The 19296-nt window shown below is 40.5% G+C and overlaps 1 protein-coding gene across 4 annotated transcripts in view; it reads left to right on the forward strand.

Annotated features, from left to right (window-relative positions):
• LOC144503586 (metalloreductase STEAP3-like) overlaps nt 1-16422 on the forward strand; it is a 35841-nt gene extending 19419 nt beyond the window's left edge. For 2 of the 4 annotated variants that reach the window (XM_078228172.1, XM_078228171.1), the window contains exons 2-5: nt 5275-5757; nt 6424-6951; nt 9139-9303; nt 13726-16359. In XM_078228172.1, coding sequence (XP_078084298.1) covers nt 5284-5757; nt 6424-6951; nt 9139-9303; nt 13726-14022 — 1464 coding nt within the window. In that variant the 5' untranslated portion in view covers nt 5275-5283 and the 3' untranslated portion in view covers nt 14023-16359. Of the gene's footprint in view, nt 1-5274; nt 5758-6423; nt 6952-9138; nt 9304-13725 lie in introns of all 4 variants that reach the window. The other 2 variants (XM_078228173.1, XM_078228169.1) reach the window with 2 other exon arrangements.
• Nucleotides 16423-19296: the final 2874 nt, after the last annotated feature.

The following is a 19296-nucleotide window of genomic DNA, read 5'->3' on the forward strand; positions in this document are numbered from 1 at the left end:
ACAGTAGTCTTGTCACTTGTGACTTCTTCACTTGCATATTCACTTCCGATACTCAAGCCTTTGTACGCCCGATCACCCACTGCGAACCCAATTGATTGCATAGCCATGGTTTTAAACATTTTAGAAAAGGGACCAATTTTAGAAAATACTTCAAAAAAGAAAAAAACACTGAAATGATATTAGAAAAACAGAAGATGCCATGACATAAGGGTGGCATGGTGGCATAGTGGTTAGCATGCTGCTTCACAGCACCAGAGACCCGGGTTCAATTCCCGGCTTGGGTCACTGTCTGTGCAGAGTCTGCACGTTCTTCCCATATCTGTGTTGGTTTCCTCCCATGGTCTGAAAGACGTGCTGGTTAGGTGCGTTGGTCATGCTAGATCTCCCTCAGTGTACCCACCCAGAGTGTGGCGACTATGGGATTTTCACAGTAACATCATTGCACTGGTAATGTAAGCCTACTTGTGACACTAATAAATAAACTTATATTTCCTGCGATTGAAAGTGTGCAGTGTGCGTGGGTCTTGGCTGTTGTTTGCACGTAGGGGTTCCTTGTAGCTGCGTCTGTTGTTTGAACATTTCAACATGTAAATATACAGTCCTTTAAGTGTGACAAACTTTATATTGTTCTATAATTGTTGCTTTATTAAATCATTTCTCTGAAATATATGATAAACATAGTTTTTAATGCCTTTATAAATGGCAAACATTGGGATGGCCTGAAGTTATCTATAATTATAAAACACGTTCATTGTTCGCATTCACTTTTGTGAGGTTGCGCTGGAACATAACCCCCACAAATGGCAGGACTTTAAACAACAACAGCTCGTATTTATATAGCATCGTTAATGTTGTAAAACATCCCAAGGCATAAACAAAATACTGTGGATACTGGAATCTGAAACAAGATCAGTGGATGCTGGAAAAACGCAGCAGGTCTGGCAGCATCTATTATGAGAGAAACTGAGTTAACGTTACAAGTCCTTTGACTCTTTAACTCTTTATCATAACTGAAGGTGGGGGAGAATGTATTAGAGCTGTAAGAGATTGAAACAAAAAGTGGCAACTTTAAGAACAAAAGACAGATGGCCTGGTTGGGTGTGTTTGCATTGAGGCAATACACGTATTGGGTATTTTAAAAGAAAAGGGGTTAAGATGGAGGAAAAAGAGGAATGCTACAAAGAGAAATTTAACACCGAACCACACGAGGTGATATTAGGGCAGATGGCAAAGGTCTGGTGAAAGAGGTCAGGTTTAAGTAGTGTTTGGATGGTACAAAGAGAGGTGGAGATTCGGAGAGGGTTAAGGAGGAAATTCCAGTGCTTAGGAGCCAGGCAACTGCAGACACAGCAACCAAAAGCACAAGCAGTTATCATAATGTTTAATTGAATTGTATTAAGATTTCCAGCACTCAGTTTGAAAATAAATTGAAAATAACATCTTTATTCATATTTTCATTATAATTTTCTTACAGTTAAATTTCATATTTACAGTGTTACTTTTCTGCTGTTCGATTTTGATTCTCATCCTCTTTTAATTTATATTGGCTCAGTTTTTTTGAGAGTGGCAGCGATGGTTAGATTGCCACTGTGCTCGTAAATTCACCAGTTTTACAGAAATATGCAGCACAGCCTCTCCCGGGTTGGTCTGGCATTGGGGAGGCTTTTCCTGTTTCCTGTAAAGATCATGTTTCACCTTTCCTCATCCAACTCCAAAAAGGGACAAGCACTTTGGTGGGTCCTGCAGGTGTTGACTCTGCTGATGGAGAAGGCCTCAAGAAAATTTAACTTCTAAATGTTTTATTGGCAAATGTCACACAAGTGTCCACAAATGTGTACACAGCTATGCATGCTCGAGACATCCAAACTGTTTAAAACAAAAAAATTATAAACGAAACTGCTTAGAATATTCTGGTTAACTAGCGCTTTGTTATATGTTCAAATGATGTAAATTATTGCACCTTATTTTGAGTGTTTTCCACATTTTCTCTACACATGAAAGTAAAAAAGCTCCACGGGGTGGAATGAGTATTACAGTAAACATTTAATATGTTTACTATAATGGGCGGCACGGTAGCACAGTGGTTAGCACTGCTGCTTCACAGCTCCAGGGTCCCGGGATCGATTCCCGGCTCGGGTCACTGTCTGTGTGGAGTTTGCACATTCTCCTCGTGTCTGCGTGGGTTTCCTCCGGGTGCTCCGGTTTCCTCCCACAGTCCAAAGATGTGCGGGTTAGGTTGATTGGCCAGGTTAAAAATTGCCCCTTAGAGTCCTGGGATGCGTAGGTTAGAGGGATTAGCGGGTAAATATGTGGGGGTAGGGTTGGGTGGGATTGTGGTTGGTGCAGACTCGATGGGCCGAATGGCCTCCTTCTGCACTGTAGGGTTTCTATGAATATGAGATATTCTGACTAGTAAGCGTTTGGATAGGTTCATAGAATCATAGATTCCCTACAGTGCAAAAGGAGGCCACTTGGCCGATAGAGTCTGCACCAACCTAAATCCCACCCAGGCTCTCTCCCCATAACCTCATTTACTTATCCTGCTAACCGCCAAACACTAAGGGGCAATTTAGCATGGCCAGCCAACCTAACCCACACATCTTTGGAGTATGGGAGGAAACCAGAGCATCCGGAGGAAATCCACGCCGGCACAGGGAATCGAACCCGGATCCTTGGCGCTGTGAGGCAGCAGTGCTAACTACCCTGCCGCCAGCCAATTAATGCTGTCCAGCAAGTTAATATCTCCAAATTTTTAATATTCTGGACAAGAAGTCAAGCTATACTTCTCCATTACAATAATAAATTATATTCACAATTGTACTTTATAAGTGTAAGTAGATATTGTAGAAGACTTCTGAAGGTGGGAGTCCACAAGGCACGCTAAGCCAGGTGGGGAGGAAAGGAAGGGGCAAAAGATTAGTAGAAATGGAAGAGAAGAGATGGCAAGGCAGAGATGCTACGTGTCAGAGTTCCAGAAAGTGGGAGAAGATATCTGAAAGAGTAGGCACCGGTGGGTGGAATGTGGACACTTGTAGTTCGTGACTGGTTGGAACAGGGAGGTAGCGCAGAATGCAACAGAGGAATAGAGTCATGAGTTGATAGGGTGGATTAAGGCTTATGGGCAAAGGGAAAAAGTAGGGTTGAAGGTGGACTCTAGAAGTTAAAGAAAGCTGTCTTGGTGACACATCAAATGTTGGGAGGAAGCTAAGCTCAGGGACATGTAAGGACATGATAAACAGGGTTTTTCCCAGGGTGGAAGAGTCAATTACTAGGGGGCATAGGTTTAAAGTGCAAGGGGCAAGGTTTAAAAGAGATGTACGAGGCAGATTTTTTACACAGAGAGTGGTGGGTGCTTGGAACTCGTTGCCAGGGGAAGTAGTGGAAGCGGATACGGTAGTGACTTTTAAGGGGTGTCTTGACAAGTCTTGAGATGGGAATAGCGGGATATGGTTCCCGGAAGGGTCGGGGGTTTTAGTTAAGTTGGGCAGTATGGTCGGTGCAGGCTTGGAGGGCCGAAGGGCCTGTTCCTGTGCTGTAATTTTCTTTCTTCTTTGTTCTTTGAGGGGCATGAGTAGACCATTAGGCCCATCGAGCCTGCTCCACCATCATTACTGATCTCTGGCTTCAACGCCACTTCCCCACCCATTCCCATATTCTTGGATTCCCCGAGAAGCCAAAAATCTGTCCATCTCAGCCTTAACTGTAAAATAACATGAGAAATAATAATAAGTAATATGTTGAAGTTCTGTAATTGTAGACTAAGCAATGGCAGTGTAATTGAGGTCAAATACATTTGGGTGCTTGCAGTAACTGAAGAGCATGTTTTTTGGTTTTATTGATAGTAAACTGGAGAAACTGTGAGCTTGTTGCAAACACTAATGTTGGAGTCTATTAAAGCGAATGCTGCATGGGTAAGCTGGAGAATTGCTGACGTGTATGTAAAAGATCACCCCCATGCACTCATATAACATTGACAAGGGAAATTTCAGAAATGAAAAGGATAGAAGAAGCTGGAGAAAAATAAACACCTACAATTTTAAATGTAATGCTTATGCTGCTGACTATCTCCTTTTATTCCATGGGCTTCAACTTTGCTGGCTGGTCTATTCGCTGGCACTTCATCAAAAGCCTTTAAAAAGTACAGCTATTTCTGGCTCCTGCACCCCATTTAGAGTTGTCCTTGTTGTTTTTATATTATTTTATGCTTTAAATATAATTTAATGCATTTGTCTGTCCATTTCACCAGCCTGTCTATGTCCTTGTGTCGTCCACCACTATCCTGCTCACATAGGAGCAAGACTAGGCCATTCGGCCCCTCAAGCCTGCTTCGCCATTCTCAGTTCGATCATCTTCTACTTCAATGCCACTTTCCTGCTTTATCCCCATATTTCTCTATGTCTTTAATCAGGAGAGCTTTAATTTCCTGGATCACTGGATGTGTGTGTGTGTGTGTGCATGTGTGTACGCGTTAATGGAAGGAGTCTCACAGGTAAGGCTGATGAACATTGATTAATACATGGAAGAATGATATTGCTATCACAGACACATGATTGAGGGAGGAGCAGGACTGGCAGCTCAATATTCCCGGGTATAGAATCTTCAGGTGAGACGGGGTGGGTTGTTAAAAAGGGGGTGTTGCAGTATTGATCAAGGAGTCAGTTACTGCATTGAAGAGGGATGATATCTTAGCAGGCTCCTCAACTGAGGCCATAAGGGTGGAACTTAAAAACAAAAAGGGGGCAATTGCGTTGCTGGGAGTGTACTATAGGCCCCCAAACAGTCAAGGACAGATAGAAGAGCAGATATGTAGATAAATCTGAGAATAAAAATAATAGGGTAATAATAGTAGGGGATTTCAACTTCGCCAATATTAATTGGGATAGGCAAAGAATGAAAGGCTTAGAGAGGGCAGAGGCCTCTTATAGGCCTACCTCTTTGACCAAAATGTCCTAATATCACCATTTGTGGCTCCGTGTCAAATTTTGCTTGCTGATACTCTTGTGAAAGGCCTTTGGACATTTTATGACATTAAAGATGCTATGTAAATGCAAATTGTATTGCATACCCAAGAAGTGTTTTGCTATATCTTGGGATATTGACTATGTTAAAGTGGCTATATAAATGCAAATTGTTGTTGTGGGAGTTGAACAGACTGAGAGTGAGTTACTCACTGTATGTTGTACGGATGTGCCCACTATAAACTAACGGAGATTTGTGTTGATTTACCACAATAGTGGCCTGTCCACAGAAAATAACATTTCCCTTCCCTTTCAGTTACAAAGAATGGCTAAAAAAGAAATGGGAAAACCACTCTTGGAGAACGAGTGTGAAATTCATCAGTACGACCTCCAGAAAGCAGATGTTGGCATTCTGGGAACCGGAGATTTTGCCCGCTCTTTGGCTGCACGTCTGGTCTGTTCTGGCTATGGTGTAATTGTGGGCAGTCGACATCCTAAACGCACTGCAGCTCTGTTTCCCACTGCGAATGAAGTCACCAGCCAACGAGAAGCCGTAGGCAAGGTCAACATTGTCTTTGTAGCCGTGTACCATGAACATTACAGCACACTGAGTGAACTAAGGGATGTGCTGACTGGGAAGATTTTGGTGGATGTCAGTAACAACATGCAAGTAAATGTGAATGAAGAATCAAATGCTGAACATCTTGCCTCTCTGTTTCCAGAATGCACCATTGTGAAAGCATTTAATGTCATTTCAGCCTGGGCTTTACAGTTTGGTGCAAGAGATGGCAATAAACAGGTGCGTATCACAGAAATAAAATAATGCAAAGTAATTCTTTTGGTAGACAGTAGCTTCGTTGCAGTCTTAATGTAAGCCTACTTGTGACACTAATAAATAAACATCAAACTTTATTATGATGGAGTTAGATGTACATTAATGTTAAAAGTTTATTTATTAGTCACAAGTAAGGCCTACATTAACACTGCAATGAAGTTACTGTGAAATTCCCCCAGTCGCCCCACTCCACTGCCTGTTCGGGTCAATGCACCTAAGCAGCATGTCTTTCAGAATGTGGGAGGAAACCGGAGAACCCAGAGGGAACCCATGCAGACACTGGGAGAACTTGCAAACTCCACACAGACGGCGACCCAAGCCGGGAATCGAACCTGGGTCCCTGGTGCTGTGAAGCCGCAGTGGTAACCACTGTGCCACCGTGCCTCCCCTAGTCAAACACAGACCGGTGGTACCCCAGGTTGTTTTCCTATTGATAGGCTGTAATAAAGAGTGAGGTAAAAGCTTAAACTTAGCCTTGGACTTCAACATATGGTTGGTACATCTCTCATTTCCTTTGCTGAGTGCAGTTAAGATGGGCAGAAAGTGATTTCTTAATGTGCATAATCTCAAACTTTAGAAAGACACAGCTTTTCCTGATCCAAATGATTAACATACCCTATTCTCCTCCAGGTACTGATCTGCAGTGACAGCCGGGAAGCGAGATGTACAGTGGCCGAAATGGCACAAAATATGGGATTCATTCCTGTGGATATGGGCTCATTATCATCTGCAAAAGAAATTGAGAATCTTCCGCACCGCCTCTTTCCTTCTTGGAGAATACCAGTGCTGCTGGCACTAGCCTTATTTGTATTTTTCTATATCTATGATTTTATTAGAAGTGTTATTCACCCATACGTAATGAAAAGACAGTACGCATTTTATAAAATCCCAATTGATCTCGTTAATGTCACTCTACCCTGTGTTGCATATGTGATGTTGTCCCTCGTTTATCTGCCCGGGATCCTCGCAGCTATCTTCCAGCTTCGCAGTGGCACCAAGTATAAACGTTTTCCATGTTGGTTAGACCAGTGGCTTCAGCAAAGGAAACAGCTTGGCCTGCTGAGCTTTTTCTGCGCTGCTCTGCATGCCGTCTACAGCCTCTGTCTCCCTATGCGCAGATCCGAACGTTACAAGCTCCTGAATGAGGCTTTTACCCAGGTAAGTGAATTGTAATTTTAAACATTGTACTAGAACTGGTGCACTGTTAGCAGCATCCAAAAGGTGGTGCAGCAAGCACACCACCAAGTGGGAGGCTTCATTAAAGAATAATTATATCACCGTTTTAAAATGATGCCATACTAAGTTCTCCCCTCGGTTTTTAAGTAAAATTTCGTATTTTAACAGGAGAAACCTAAAATTGTCTTCCTGTGCGGCGGCGGGGGAAGGGGGGGGGTGGTATTTTTGAATTGCCAGGCAATTTTAATTAAGGTAGCGCTTGTAAATGCACTTAAAATTATCAGTAATTGAACTGACTGAATCAATGGAACTAAAACACCAATAATAAAAATTTTAACCTGTCTTTCTATTCAAAATGATATTTACTATATTTGATATTTAACACTTATTTTCCAGTTTTGCAGAGTTATATTAATATATTAAATGAAAAATGCCCTTTGACTGGGTGGCACGGTGGCGAATGATTAGCACTGCTGCCTCACGGTGCCAGGGACCCAGGTTCAATTTCAGCCTCGAGTCACTGTCTGTGTGGAGTTTGCACTTTCTCTCTGTGTCCGCGTGGGTTTCCTCCGGGTGCTCCGGTTTCCACCCACAGTCCAAAGATGCGCGGGTTAGTTTGATTGGCCATGCTAAATTGACCCTAGTGTCAGGGGGATTAGTAAGGTAAATGAGGGTAAAGGGAATAAGACCTGGGTGGGATTGTGGTCGTTACAGATTCGATGGGCCTAATGGCCTCCTTCTGTACTGTCGGAATTCAATGATTCTATGAACTGGAAAGGAATTTGCTGTAATCACTGGCATATAACAACTTGCATTTTAAAAATAAAATTAGTAATTTAACAGACAAAATAACAACAGCTATTAACCTCAGAAGTTACCATTCCCAAATCATAATTAAGCACCTCTGCCGCAATCCGCTCTTGATTGCTCTACCTGCTAATCACATTTGGGCTCATAACTCATTTGGATGGTTTTCAGATAGTTTGTATTAAATTTTATTTCTGAAGAACCACTATTAAATAGCATCAGCGATGCTGTCTGTGGCATTAATAAAAATCGTAAAGAGATAACTGTAACAAAAAAGCTGTTGATCCTGAGTGCCTTTTCCAGCTTTTTAGGCACTTCTCAAATGTTATCACACATTGAGGACTTGACTAATCCCTTAACTGCAATGCCATGTTTACTTAAATGCTTAGAACACAGTGAAAGTTTACCTTAGACTTAGTACTGTCCAAAGTGACTTACAGGAAGCAACAACAAAAAATTGTGCAGTCCTTTTACATTGTTAGGAATTGATACGAAGGGTCTGGGGACTAAACTGCAGGTTTTGCCAACCACTTTGAAAAATGAGGATTTCCACTTAGAAAAGTTCATAATTCAGCTTCATATTCTAATCGTTCAACTTCATATTCTTTCTGGAGTCTTACAATCAGTATAGTAACTGGAGAATATATTTTGATTCTTGTTCCCATTCACGCCCCTTGCAAAGTTTGGCATTGTAACCCCCAAAACATAGGTATGGTGACACTATCAAATATGCAGTTCCTGATACCCAAAAGATTGCAACTGGTTGGGGGGGTGGAGGTGGGGGGGGGGACAGAATCCAGAAGGTTCATGGTGATAGGGTTCAAATTGAAATAGTTACATTCCACATCAAGTACAGTCTAAGAAACAGTTTATTCAGACAACTGTCAATCATCTATTTTGAAATATTAATGAGGATCTCAAATTAAAAATCATTTGATAGCTGATTAGCCTCTGTAACAACACATTGACATCACTGTGTGGCATATTACTTACGTGCCATCTTTTCACATTTCTGGCATCTGAAAACAGCATAAAGAATGAGGTACTTTGAGGTTAGAAGTAACTGTTCCAATTAAAAGGAAAATTGCAAATGCACAGCAGGTCAGTCGGTCAGCAATTTGCAAAGAGCAAATGTAGGTTCACACTTTGGGTGTGGACTTCTCGCCAAAACTGAAAACTAAAAAGAATTGTTTTCCGATCCTTGCTAAATGGAGATAAAAGGGGCAATGATCAAAGGTTACTCCAATTGCATTGTTTATGTTAAGTAGCTTGTAAACTGTTTGATAGAAAATCGATTATTCTATAGAAACATTATTCACGGTGTCATATTTATTCATGATCTTTTTCTGTTTATCTTTCCAGTTTAAAAATAATAAAGATAATGCTTGGGTAGCGGAAGAGGTGTGGAGGATGGAAATTTATCTTTTCTTTGGAATTCTGGCCATTGGCACTCTTTCACTGCTTGCTGTGACCTCGCTACCATCAGTGGCTGGTTCTCTGAACTGGAGGGAATTTACATTCATTCAAGTAAGAGAGGTTTATTTTTTTATTGTGCTATTTTCCACTAACTCTGAATTCTTATCAGTGATGAACTTAATTACTTCAAGTGAAGATATATTCATAGAATTGTTGAGGTGGGTACCTATGGTCATTAAGATTCCCTTAAAATTCATAATGTAGCTGTTTATAGTGTAAAACATTTGCGCCGATTCTTCAGTTGGGATTTAATTGTAAGATTTGAAATTTGATCTGTAATTTGAAAGCTTTGGTTAATTTTGCCATCTTAACAATTACATAGATCTTCCTTTACCTGTGAACAGCCTCCCCCAATCAACTTTTGAAAGTTGCTGTCTAATACCATCAAAACTAGCCTTGCCCCAATTTAGAACTTTAACTTGTGCGCCAGACCTATCCCTTTACCCTTCAGTCTTCCATTATTAATGCACTCCTGGTCAGATTTTTAATTCAATTGGCAAAAGTTCAGATGTTAAAACAATCTGCCTTTTGATTTGCTTTGTATATGACTGTATACAGTCAATATCTTTTAATTACATTTCTGAATCCATGATTTCTCATCAATGCAACTGCAAGAAAACAGTCTTTGTCAGAGATTACAGAACAGGAAGCCATTTAGGCAATCCTGTCATTTTGTTAGAAAATAAACTGTTAGATTGGGGATATGTGCAATTTTTAAAAATATATTTTTAACTAGGACTGCAGAGCTTAGATCTGATCAGTTGGTTGTGGGGTTGCTTAAACTCTGTCACATGTTGTTGATGGTTTGACATGCTAGTTCTATGTTGCAGCTTCAGCAGGTTGACACATTACTTTTAGTTATACCTGGTGCTACTTCTGGCATAGAGTCATAGAGGTTTACAGCATGGAAACAGGCCCTTCGGCCCAACTTGTCCATGCCGCCCTTTTTTTAAAAAACCCCCAAAACTAATCCCAATTGCCCGCATTTGGCCCATATCCCTCTATACCCATCGTACCCATGTAACTATCTAAATGCTTTTTAAAAGATAAAATTGTACCCGCCTCTACTACTACCTCTGGCAGCTTGTTCCAAACACTCACCACCCTCTGTGTGAAAAAATTGCCCCTCTGGACACTTTTGTATCTCTCCCCTCTCACCTTAAACCTATGCCCTCTAGTTTTAGACTCCCCTATCTTTGGGAAAAGATATTGACTATCTACCTTGTCTATGCCCCTCATTATTTTATAGACCTTTATAAGGTCACCCCTCAGCCTCCTACGCTCCAGAGAAAAAAGTCCCAGTCTATTCAGCCTCTCCTTATAACACAATCCATCGAGTCCCGGTCGCATCCTAGTAAATCTTTTCTGCACTTTTTCTAGTTTAATAATATCCTTTCTATAATAGGGTGACCAGAATTGCACACAGTATTCCAAGTGTGGCCTTACCAATGTCTTGTACAACTTCAACAAGACGTCCCAACTCCTGTATTCAATGTTCTGACCGATGAAACCAAGCATGCCGAATGCCTTCTTCACCAATCTGTCCACCTGTGACTCCACTTTCAAGGAGCTATGAACATGTACCCCTAGATCTCTTTGTTCTGTAACTCTCCCCAACGCCCTACCATTAACTGAGTAAGTCCTGCCCTGGTTCAATCTATCAAAATGCATTACCTCGCATTTGTCTAAATTAAACTCCACCTGCCATTCGTCAGCCCACTGGCCCAATTGATCAAGATCCCGCTGTAATTGGAGATAACCTTCCTCACTGTCCACCATGCCACCAATCTTGGTGTCATCTGCAAACTTACTAACCACGCCCCCTATATTCTCATCGAAATCATTAATATAAGTGACAAATAACAGTGGACCCAGCACTGATCCCTGAGGCACACTGCTGGTCACGGGCCTCCAGTTTGAAAAACAACTCTCTGCAGCCACCTCTGGCTTTTGTCAAGAAGCCAATTTTGTATCCATTTAGATACCTCACCCTGGATCCTGTGAGATTTAACTTGATGCAACATCCAACCATGCAGTATCTTGTCAAAGGCCTTGCTGAAGTCCATGTAGACAACATCAACTTCACTGCCCTCATCTACCTTCTTGGTTACCCCTTCAAAAAACTCAATCAAATTTGTGAGACATGACTTTCCACTCACAAAACCATGCTGACTGTCTCTAATCAGTCCTTGCATCTCTAAATGCCTGTAGATCCTGTCTCTCAAAATACCTTCCAACAATTTACCCACCACAGATGTGAGGCTAACTGGCCTGTAGTTCCCAGGCTTTTCCCTGCAGCCCTTTTTAAACAAAGGCACAACATTTGCCACTCTCCAATTGTCAGGCACCTCACCCGTGACTATCAATGATGCAAATATCTCGGCTAGGGGACCCGCAATTTCCTCCCTAGCCTCCCACAACATCCTGGGATATACCTCATCAGGTCCACCTGCACTCTTCATTGAACCAGGGTTGATCCCCTGCTTTGATGGTAATGATAGACTGGAGGATATGCCAGGTCATGAGGTTATAGATTGTGGTCGAGTACAATTCGACTGCTGCTGATGGTCCACAGTGCCTGATGGATGCCCAGTTTTAAGTGTCTAGTACTGTTCAAAATCTACTGAACTTAGCACACTAGTAGTGCCACACAAAAAAAACAGAGTATCCTCAATTTGAAGAAGGAACTTCATTTCCACAAGGATGGTGCTGTGGTCACTCCTATCAAGGTTGTCATGAATAGATGCATCTGCAACAGGTAAATTGGTGAGGACAAGCAGCTTTTCCCTCTTTTTTTGTTCACTCACCACCAGCGGCATTCCTAGTCTAGTCCATTAAAACCCAGTCAGTTCAGCCACTGCTGGTGATAGACATTGAAGTCCCCTACCAGAGTACTATCCCACATCCAGATAATAACTATGTTATGATGCATTTTGTTTGCATTAAAAGTTGGATCGATAGTACAGCATAATATTAGTGAGGTAGATAGACCTTAATCCCTGTTCTATCTTGAGATGTCAGCCTTGATTGTGTATTAGCAAGCACACTTCTTCTGGGTCAGAAAGTTGTGGGTTCCTGTCCCAATCCAGGGCTTGAGTACATGATCCAGGCTGACAATTTATTGAAATATGAAAAGAATGCTGTACAATTGAATGTGCAGACATTAAACCAGGGCCCAATTTCCCTTCTCAACACTAAGCAAAAGATGTCACAGTACTATTTGAATAAAAACTGGGAAGTTCTCTCTATGCCTAGCTAACTTTTCTCCCTTAACCGGTTTTACCTAGCTGTCTATATTTTTTGTGGGACTAACCTTGCACAAATTGGCTGCTACATTTCCCCCACAATAGGGACTGCACTTCAATAGATACTGAATTGACTCTGTTTTGGGACTTCCTGAGGTTGCAAAATACTATGTATATGGTTTCTTTCTTTCCCTTTTGCTCATGACAAGTTATCATCAGAAGTTACTATGAGCTTCAGAATTTCCAAGTTGGGTAGCTGAAGGAGAAAGCAGGCAAGATTCCTATTTCTGGTGCAAGCATGTAGATTGGGCATGATCACAAAACGGTATGATGTTATACCTGTGACATCAATGGTAGAATAATCAATCAACACATGTCTAGGCCACTATAACCAATTGCAGCCATGACCAGCATGAGATTATTTTATTTGGCAAAATTTAAGAAAAAAAAAATCACATGTAAACCATCTTATAAAAACAATGGCTCAGAACTTCAGATCTTTGGATAGTCGTACCCAAGGTAGGCCTCTCGGATGTTCTGAGGCACTGACTGCACAGGAATTACCTGGGAAGTTTGGACTTCTGATGGGAAATTCACCAACGTCTGGAATCCTCTGAAACTCTGAGTTAGCGTGGGAGATTTCAGATAGTTCTGACTCACTTATGAGAATAATTGGCCAGAAGTTTAATCCTGGGTAACTATACTACTGAACCCAACTCTCCACTGGATCTGCTGACTACCCCTCCTAATAACCCACCCAAGCACCAACTCCCTGACTACCCCTCAACCCACTTACCCCCTCAACACACTTAACCTCTCAGCAGCTTCTCAAAGTGGCTTTGGGATCTTTAAACTTACAGCTAGTGTCATAAAAAGAGGGCAGCTCAAGAAGGCAGCCTACTAACACTTCAAGGGCAATTAGGGATGGGCAATAAATGCTGGCCCAGCTAAGTTATTCATGCACCAAGATTTTAAAAATACTGTATTTTATCCTATTGTTTTCATTGAGATGTTTCAAAAATACAGATTGGTGAATTATGATGGAAAAAATATCCACTTTTGTAACATCAACATCAAATAAACAGTGAAATGTATACTAAAAGAATATAGTGCAAAGGTTTGATAACGCCTGTCCATTAAATGTTTTACAGGTGCAGGTGAATAATTTGTAAAAATTAGAAGTCGAGATACAATCAATTATGTGAACCTTAAAATCATTGTTTTTCAGTCCAGGCTTGGATTCGCTGCACTGGTGATCAGCACTCTACACACACTAACATTTGGATGGTGTAAAGCCTTCGACTCGGCTCAATACAAATTCTACCTGCCACCTACATTCACAATTGCTCTCATCGTGCCTTGCGCAGTCCTTCTGGCCAAAGTGTACCTATTCCTTCCCTTTGTGAATCGCAAACTGACACGGATCAGACGAGGCTGGGAGGCTAATCATCAAGTGAAGTTCCATGAAGCTTGCGATGCTAGCCCCTTTTCAGTTTTTAATGCAGAGGACACCAGCATAGTTTGAATACCATCTTATTGTGTCATTTGCAATCTTCCCAAATAAATTGAAGCACGAATTCTTTTTCTATAGCGTTTTTAAAATGTTTAAGAGGTTGCGAAAGAATAAGTATTTGTTCTGAAAAAATGGTTTACAATTTCCTCCTTTGTATAAAAAAGGTAATTACTGGTATTTGATTCATTATCTGCATGGGTAGTGATATAAAGACTGTTGTTTATTGAATAGTTTTGAGGTAGGTTGATACTGTGGAAGAAAACAAAGTTTCATCCTAAATTGTTTAAAGAAACATTTTCATAATGCAGAAGTAGTATACTGATCAGTACTTGGGTCAATAGGTAGTTATGAAGGCTTGTGTTGGTATTCATATGAGACGCCCATAAGACTACAAGACCCTAAATCAATAAGAAGTCACATCTTTTGTGATTACATCCATCTGTGGAAAAACTGCATTCTATAAAGTTTTATAACAAGGCTTGCACTTCGTAAAACTAGGAATATCCATTCTAGTATCCTTAATTCATTATAGTGTTTGTAATTAGGTCACACAGGTATACAGAATTAGATAATGTAAAATTGACAATTACACCACAAGATATTTAATGAGTCTAATGTAAATCCTGGTATTGTGTTAATCAAAACAGTCGTACAGTGTTCACTATATACATGGTATTGGTGCAACCTAAATAATGCCTGGAGCCAACCATCACCAAACATAAGGATGTAAAGAATTACAAGTAAATCTATTGTTTAAAACACACCTGTTTTGGCTTGGAGCATAATTGGGAAACTGCAGTTTACCAAAATGAGGTTTCACCAACCTCATTTGCATAATTGTGCATTTAAATCTTATGTAAACCAGCAAAATAGATCACTTTTTTCTTTTAGTGAAAAAATATTCATATTTATGTGGCAGTAGGTGCTACTTTTAGTACAAGTGAAAATGGGTTTATCACAAAAAAGAAACATTTGTAATCGTATCCAAGTCCGTCATCTGAGTAAATTGATTTTAAAGCTCTAGCATTGACTTAAAACTATACAGCACCATTCTTATTAGAATCATATAATCCCTACAGTGTAGAAGGAGGCCATTCGGCCCACTGAGTCTGCATCAACTCTCTGACAGTGTCTTACCCAGGTCCTCTCCCCTGGCCTATCCCATAACCCCACACATTTACCATGGGTAATCCATCTAACCTACACATCTTGGGACACTAAGGGACAATTTAGCATGTCCAATCCACCTAACCTGCACATCTTTGGGCTGTGGGAGGAAACCAGAGCACCCGGAGGAAACCCATGCAAACACAGGGAGAATATGCAAACTCCACACAGATAGTAACCCAAGGCCAAAATTGAACCTGGGTTCCTGGTGCTACACCACCATGCTGCCCCTATTAAATGAATTATTTCTTAATATGTCAACTTATGAAATGTATCGACTAGTGTCTGGGCGTCAAAAGAAATAGTTCAATTTGAAGAACCTCGTACCAACAGCAAATAGGTGTATTTAGGTTGCCTTCCACATTATTTTAATTGACAACATGGACAGCTTTATTGTAGAGTGTGGCTTTCAGCACAATAGTTTTTAAGATTAGCATTAAAGATCTAAATTTTGATTTGTGCTTCACATTTGTTTTTAAAATTCCACACTGGTTTGGCCAGTTAGAACCAGCACAAACTGGCAGACAATCTAAATGTCTGAAGTTTGTAATCTGCCAGATTAAATATAAAAGACAAAAAAAATCTAAACATTGCGTACACTGCAATACATTTATCATACTTTACAGTTTTGCAATTGGATTAAAATGCATACAAAAGTTTACAATTTTTCATATCAAATACATGAGGATTTTCTGCAGGGGTACAGATTTGTGGTCTGTATTCATTTTACACAGCATCCATATACGTCCTGTGTACATTTTTAAAACTAATTGAAAGCTAGAAGATAGTTTTGAAATTAAATTTTGTCATCACAAACAATGGTCATGGAGTAGAGAGGGAGCTAGAACCAGTTTACCACATACAAAAAAAAAGGCTTCAGTAATTAAACACTGGAACATGTTATATATTTGAATTGAAATTTTGAATTAATTATCAAAGAGTAGCTGATTAAAGTTTTATTTTCCCTCTAATTTGTTGCAATTAAAAACTACCCATCATCTCTTGCAAATTTACTTCAAAAAGAAAATAATAAAAGAATCATCAAGAAATGTTTCTCAGAGTGAGGTTAGTCATTTAAAATGTTCACAGGACGATTATACAGCCCTGTATTCAAATATGTAACTCATTTATCTAATAATATTCCTGCATGCAATGAATTAAAAATGTGATATCGTTGCAGTTAAATTCATGATTTGATTGTTTTAATATAATGGTCACATTTTAGAAAAGTAAAAATATCACCATAACAACATGCTACTGAATTAATGGATTACATTTCAAAAGTTTACTTCATCTTGGGATTGAAATGCCCAATCTCGGACTTCAATCTTTTATAAATATCAACTTAAGGTCTCCGCCAACTATTACCTATGTTGCTGATATTTATGTTTTAAAAACATTTGATCAGTTTAAAGTTCAGTATTTGGCTAACATTGGTACCTTCATGGCAAGCAAGTTTATAATTCCAGGGTTACACTGCCTTAACCTCAATTATGTTCATTAGCATGAAGCAATTGGCTGGTATTTTACGACCTCGCTCGGGCAAGGCTCATAAAATCCTGCCCGAGGCCAATGGAGAATTCCGTTCTCGGGATGGGCGTGGCGGTATCGTGTTTTCCTTCAGTATACCACACAGATATAGCCATGTGAAATGAGATGAGGAGACCCACCACTGACAGCAACTTCCTCTACAACATTTTTCTCTCATCTACTGCTAACAAGCAAGGGTGTAGCCTCAGGAGCAAAGATGGCACGCACACTGCAAATGTTTTAGGCCTTGGACCTAGTAGTTTACACCTCTCTCCAAGTGCCTTACCATTTGCTTTAAGGAGTTCAATTTTGTTAAGAACCTCGCTTTTTAAATTCCCTCCTTAAAAGTGGCTTCTCTTTCCGATGGCAAATCTGACCTGGAGGAAAAATTCAGATCCAAAAGTTCATGTTTGCTTCTAATCAAATCGCCCTTTTTTGAAGCTATTGCATATTTGATACCTTTGACAGGCATAGTGAATAAAAGCCAATTTGTGGGATTTAAAATAAAATATTTAAATTGCTGTCAGGTAGATTTTTAACTGGGTGCTGTGGGGATTCCTGTCTTGCTTTACACTAACATTTTACAATTTGTACTGCAAATTAAGCAATGAATGCAGTGATGTGGGCATCTTGCTGGATTTGCTAAGTCTTTAAAATACATTTTAATTCACTGTTTTATTAACAATACCCAGGAATGACCATAGTTCAAATCCCAGAAACAGGTGCATGTCTGAGCTGCTGGAGCATATTTCATAGAAGCACAATTATGACGATTCCAGCCATTTGGCTCATCATACCTGCACCAGCTCTCCAAACCAGCATCAAACTTAGTACGATTACCCTGCCTTTTCCCCATACCCTTGCACATTGTTTCTATTCACCTAATACCCTTTGGAATGCTCAATTAATCCTGCCTCCACATTTCCAGACAGTGCATTCCAGAATAGAACTCGCTGTATGAAAATCTCACTCTCTATTCACTTCTTTCATAAATGACTTTAAATTCTCATTCTTAATCCTTTTATAAGCTGGAACCGTTTCTCCCCATCTACTCTGCCTAGCCTCCCCCCCCCCTCCCAACCCACCACCACCACGATTTTGAAAATCCTCAATCAAATCTCCTCTTAGCCACCTTCTCTTCAATCTATCCTCATAACTGAAGTTTCTTATCTCTGGAAATATTCTTGTAAACCTCTCTATACTAACTCGAAATTAAAGTTGACCTTCCAGTTATGTTTACAGCTATGCAGCCAATTACATGATAATTAAATTGTCAGGCTACTTCCAGAGTATGTGAAAGACTGCGACATGTTGAACAAAATATAGGCTGGAATTTTGCATGCAGAGGATGGCCCTGCCCACAGCTGTAGAGTCAAGGGTGAGCCTACCTCTGCCAGGAAACCCTGGCCGGATTTTACACTGATAATTGACTCAGTTGAGACTGCCACCCCTATCTGGGAGGGATTGGTGACCCATGGTACGACTGCAGCCAGATCCCAGTGACTATTGTCACTGGAGGCAAATAAAGGTGAATGGGTGAGGGAAAGAGGGGGCAGGACTATTTGGAGGCGGAGTGGGGTCCTCCATTGGGCACAGGACGCTCTAACAGCATCTCCAGAAAGGAGTCAGTTTACCTGGCAGTCTTGCCACGTCACATGAACATGCATCACACCTGGTAAAATCCTCACAGGAGTGAGAGGTTGTCCTTAAGCAACCCTGAATTAGCCATTTAAGGTCTTCAATCATCTCAAGGATTGACAGACCATCTGACACCGCACCAGAGGTGGAAAAACGGCAGGTATGCACCCCACACTGTGCAACCTAATTTTACACTGCCCTTTCTGAAAGCCTGCTCCTGGGAGAAAGGGGATTTCCAACCATAGTTTTTAAAAACATGTATGCCTATTGAATTAAATTATACATTAGACTATTAACCGTCTGACAAAGAAATTTGATTAAATCTTTCATCTTCAGGTTGTTCAGGACAATTTTAAGTGGGTTTAGACAATAAGTGGTGTGAACAGGAAGAAAGTAATTGGCCCATCAAGTAAACTTTTAGAAGGTAATTTTCTAAGCATTCATGACAAATTTAAAAGATCTGAAGGGGAGAGACGTTTTGCACACTGCCTTTTTTAAAGATTTGCCATCCATAGATTTTCAGCTGCAGCTGGGTTAAGAACTAGAACCCGGGCTACACCCAAGTAGCTTGCCCTTGACTGGAGGTGAAGAGATAAAATGTCTATTTTCCACCTGGAGATGCACCTGATGACAGCCAATGTAAAACTAAAATGGCTGTATAACATAAATCACATTGAATATTACAACTTACACTGTGGAGGGCAACATCCGGGTACTCATTTGCACAATTGTGTGACACTCTGGATACATTTCATGATGCAGCAAGAGCACCAAGTGTGAATGAAATGTAAAAAGTGGTACAAGGTCAGGGAGAACACACACACACACATATATATATATAATAGCTATCTGTATATATAGATAGAAACATATACACACATGATCCAGGCAGGGATGTTGATTTCTTCCTCAACACCTCTGCTGATGTGACTGCTGTCTTTACCTATAGTG

Source organism: Mustelus asterias, chromosome 14, assembly GCF_964213995.1.
Source record: "Mustelus asterias chromosome 14, sMusAst1.hap1.1, whole genome shotgun sequence".
In the NCBI taxonomy this organism is placed as follows: Eukaryota; Metazoa; Chordata; class Chondrichthyes; order Carcharhiniformes; family Triakidae; genus Mustelus; species Mustelus asterias.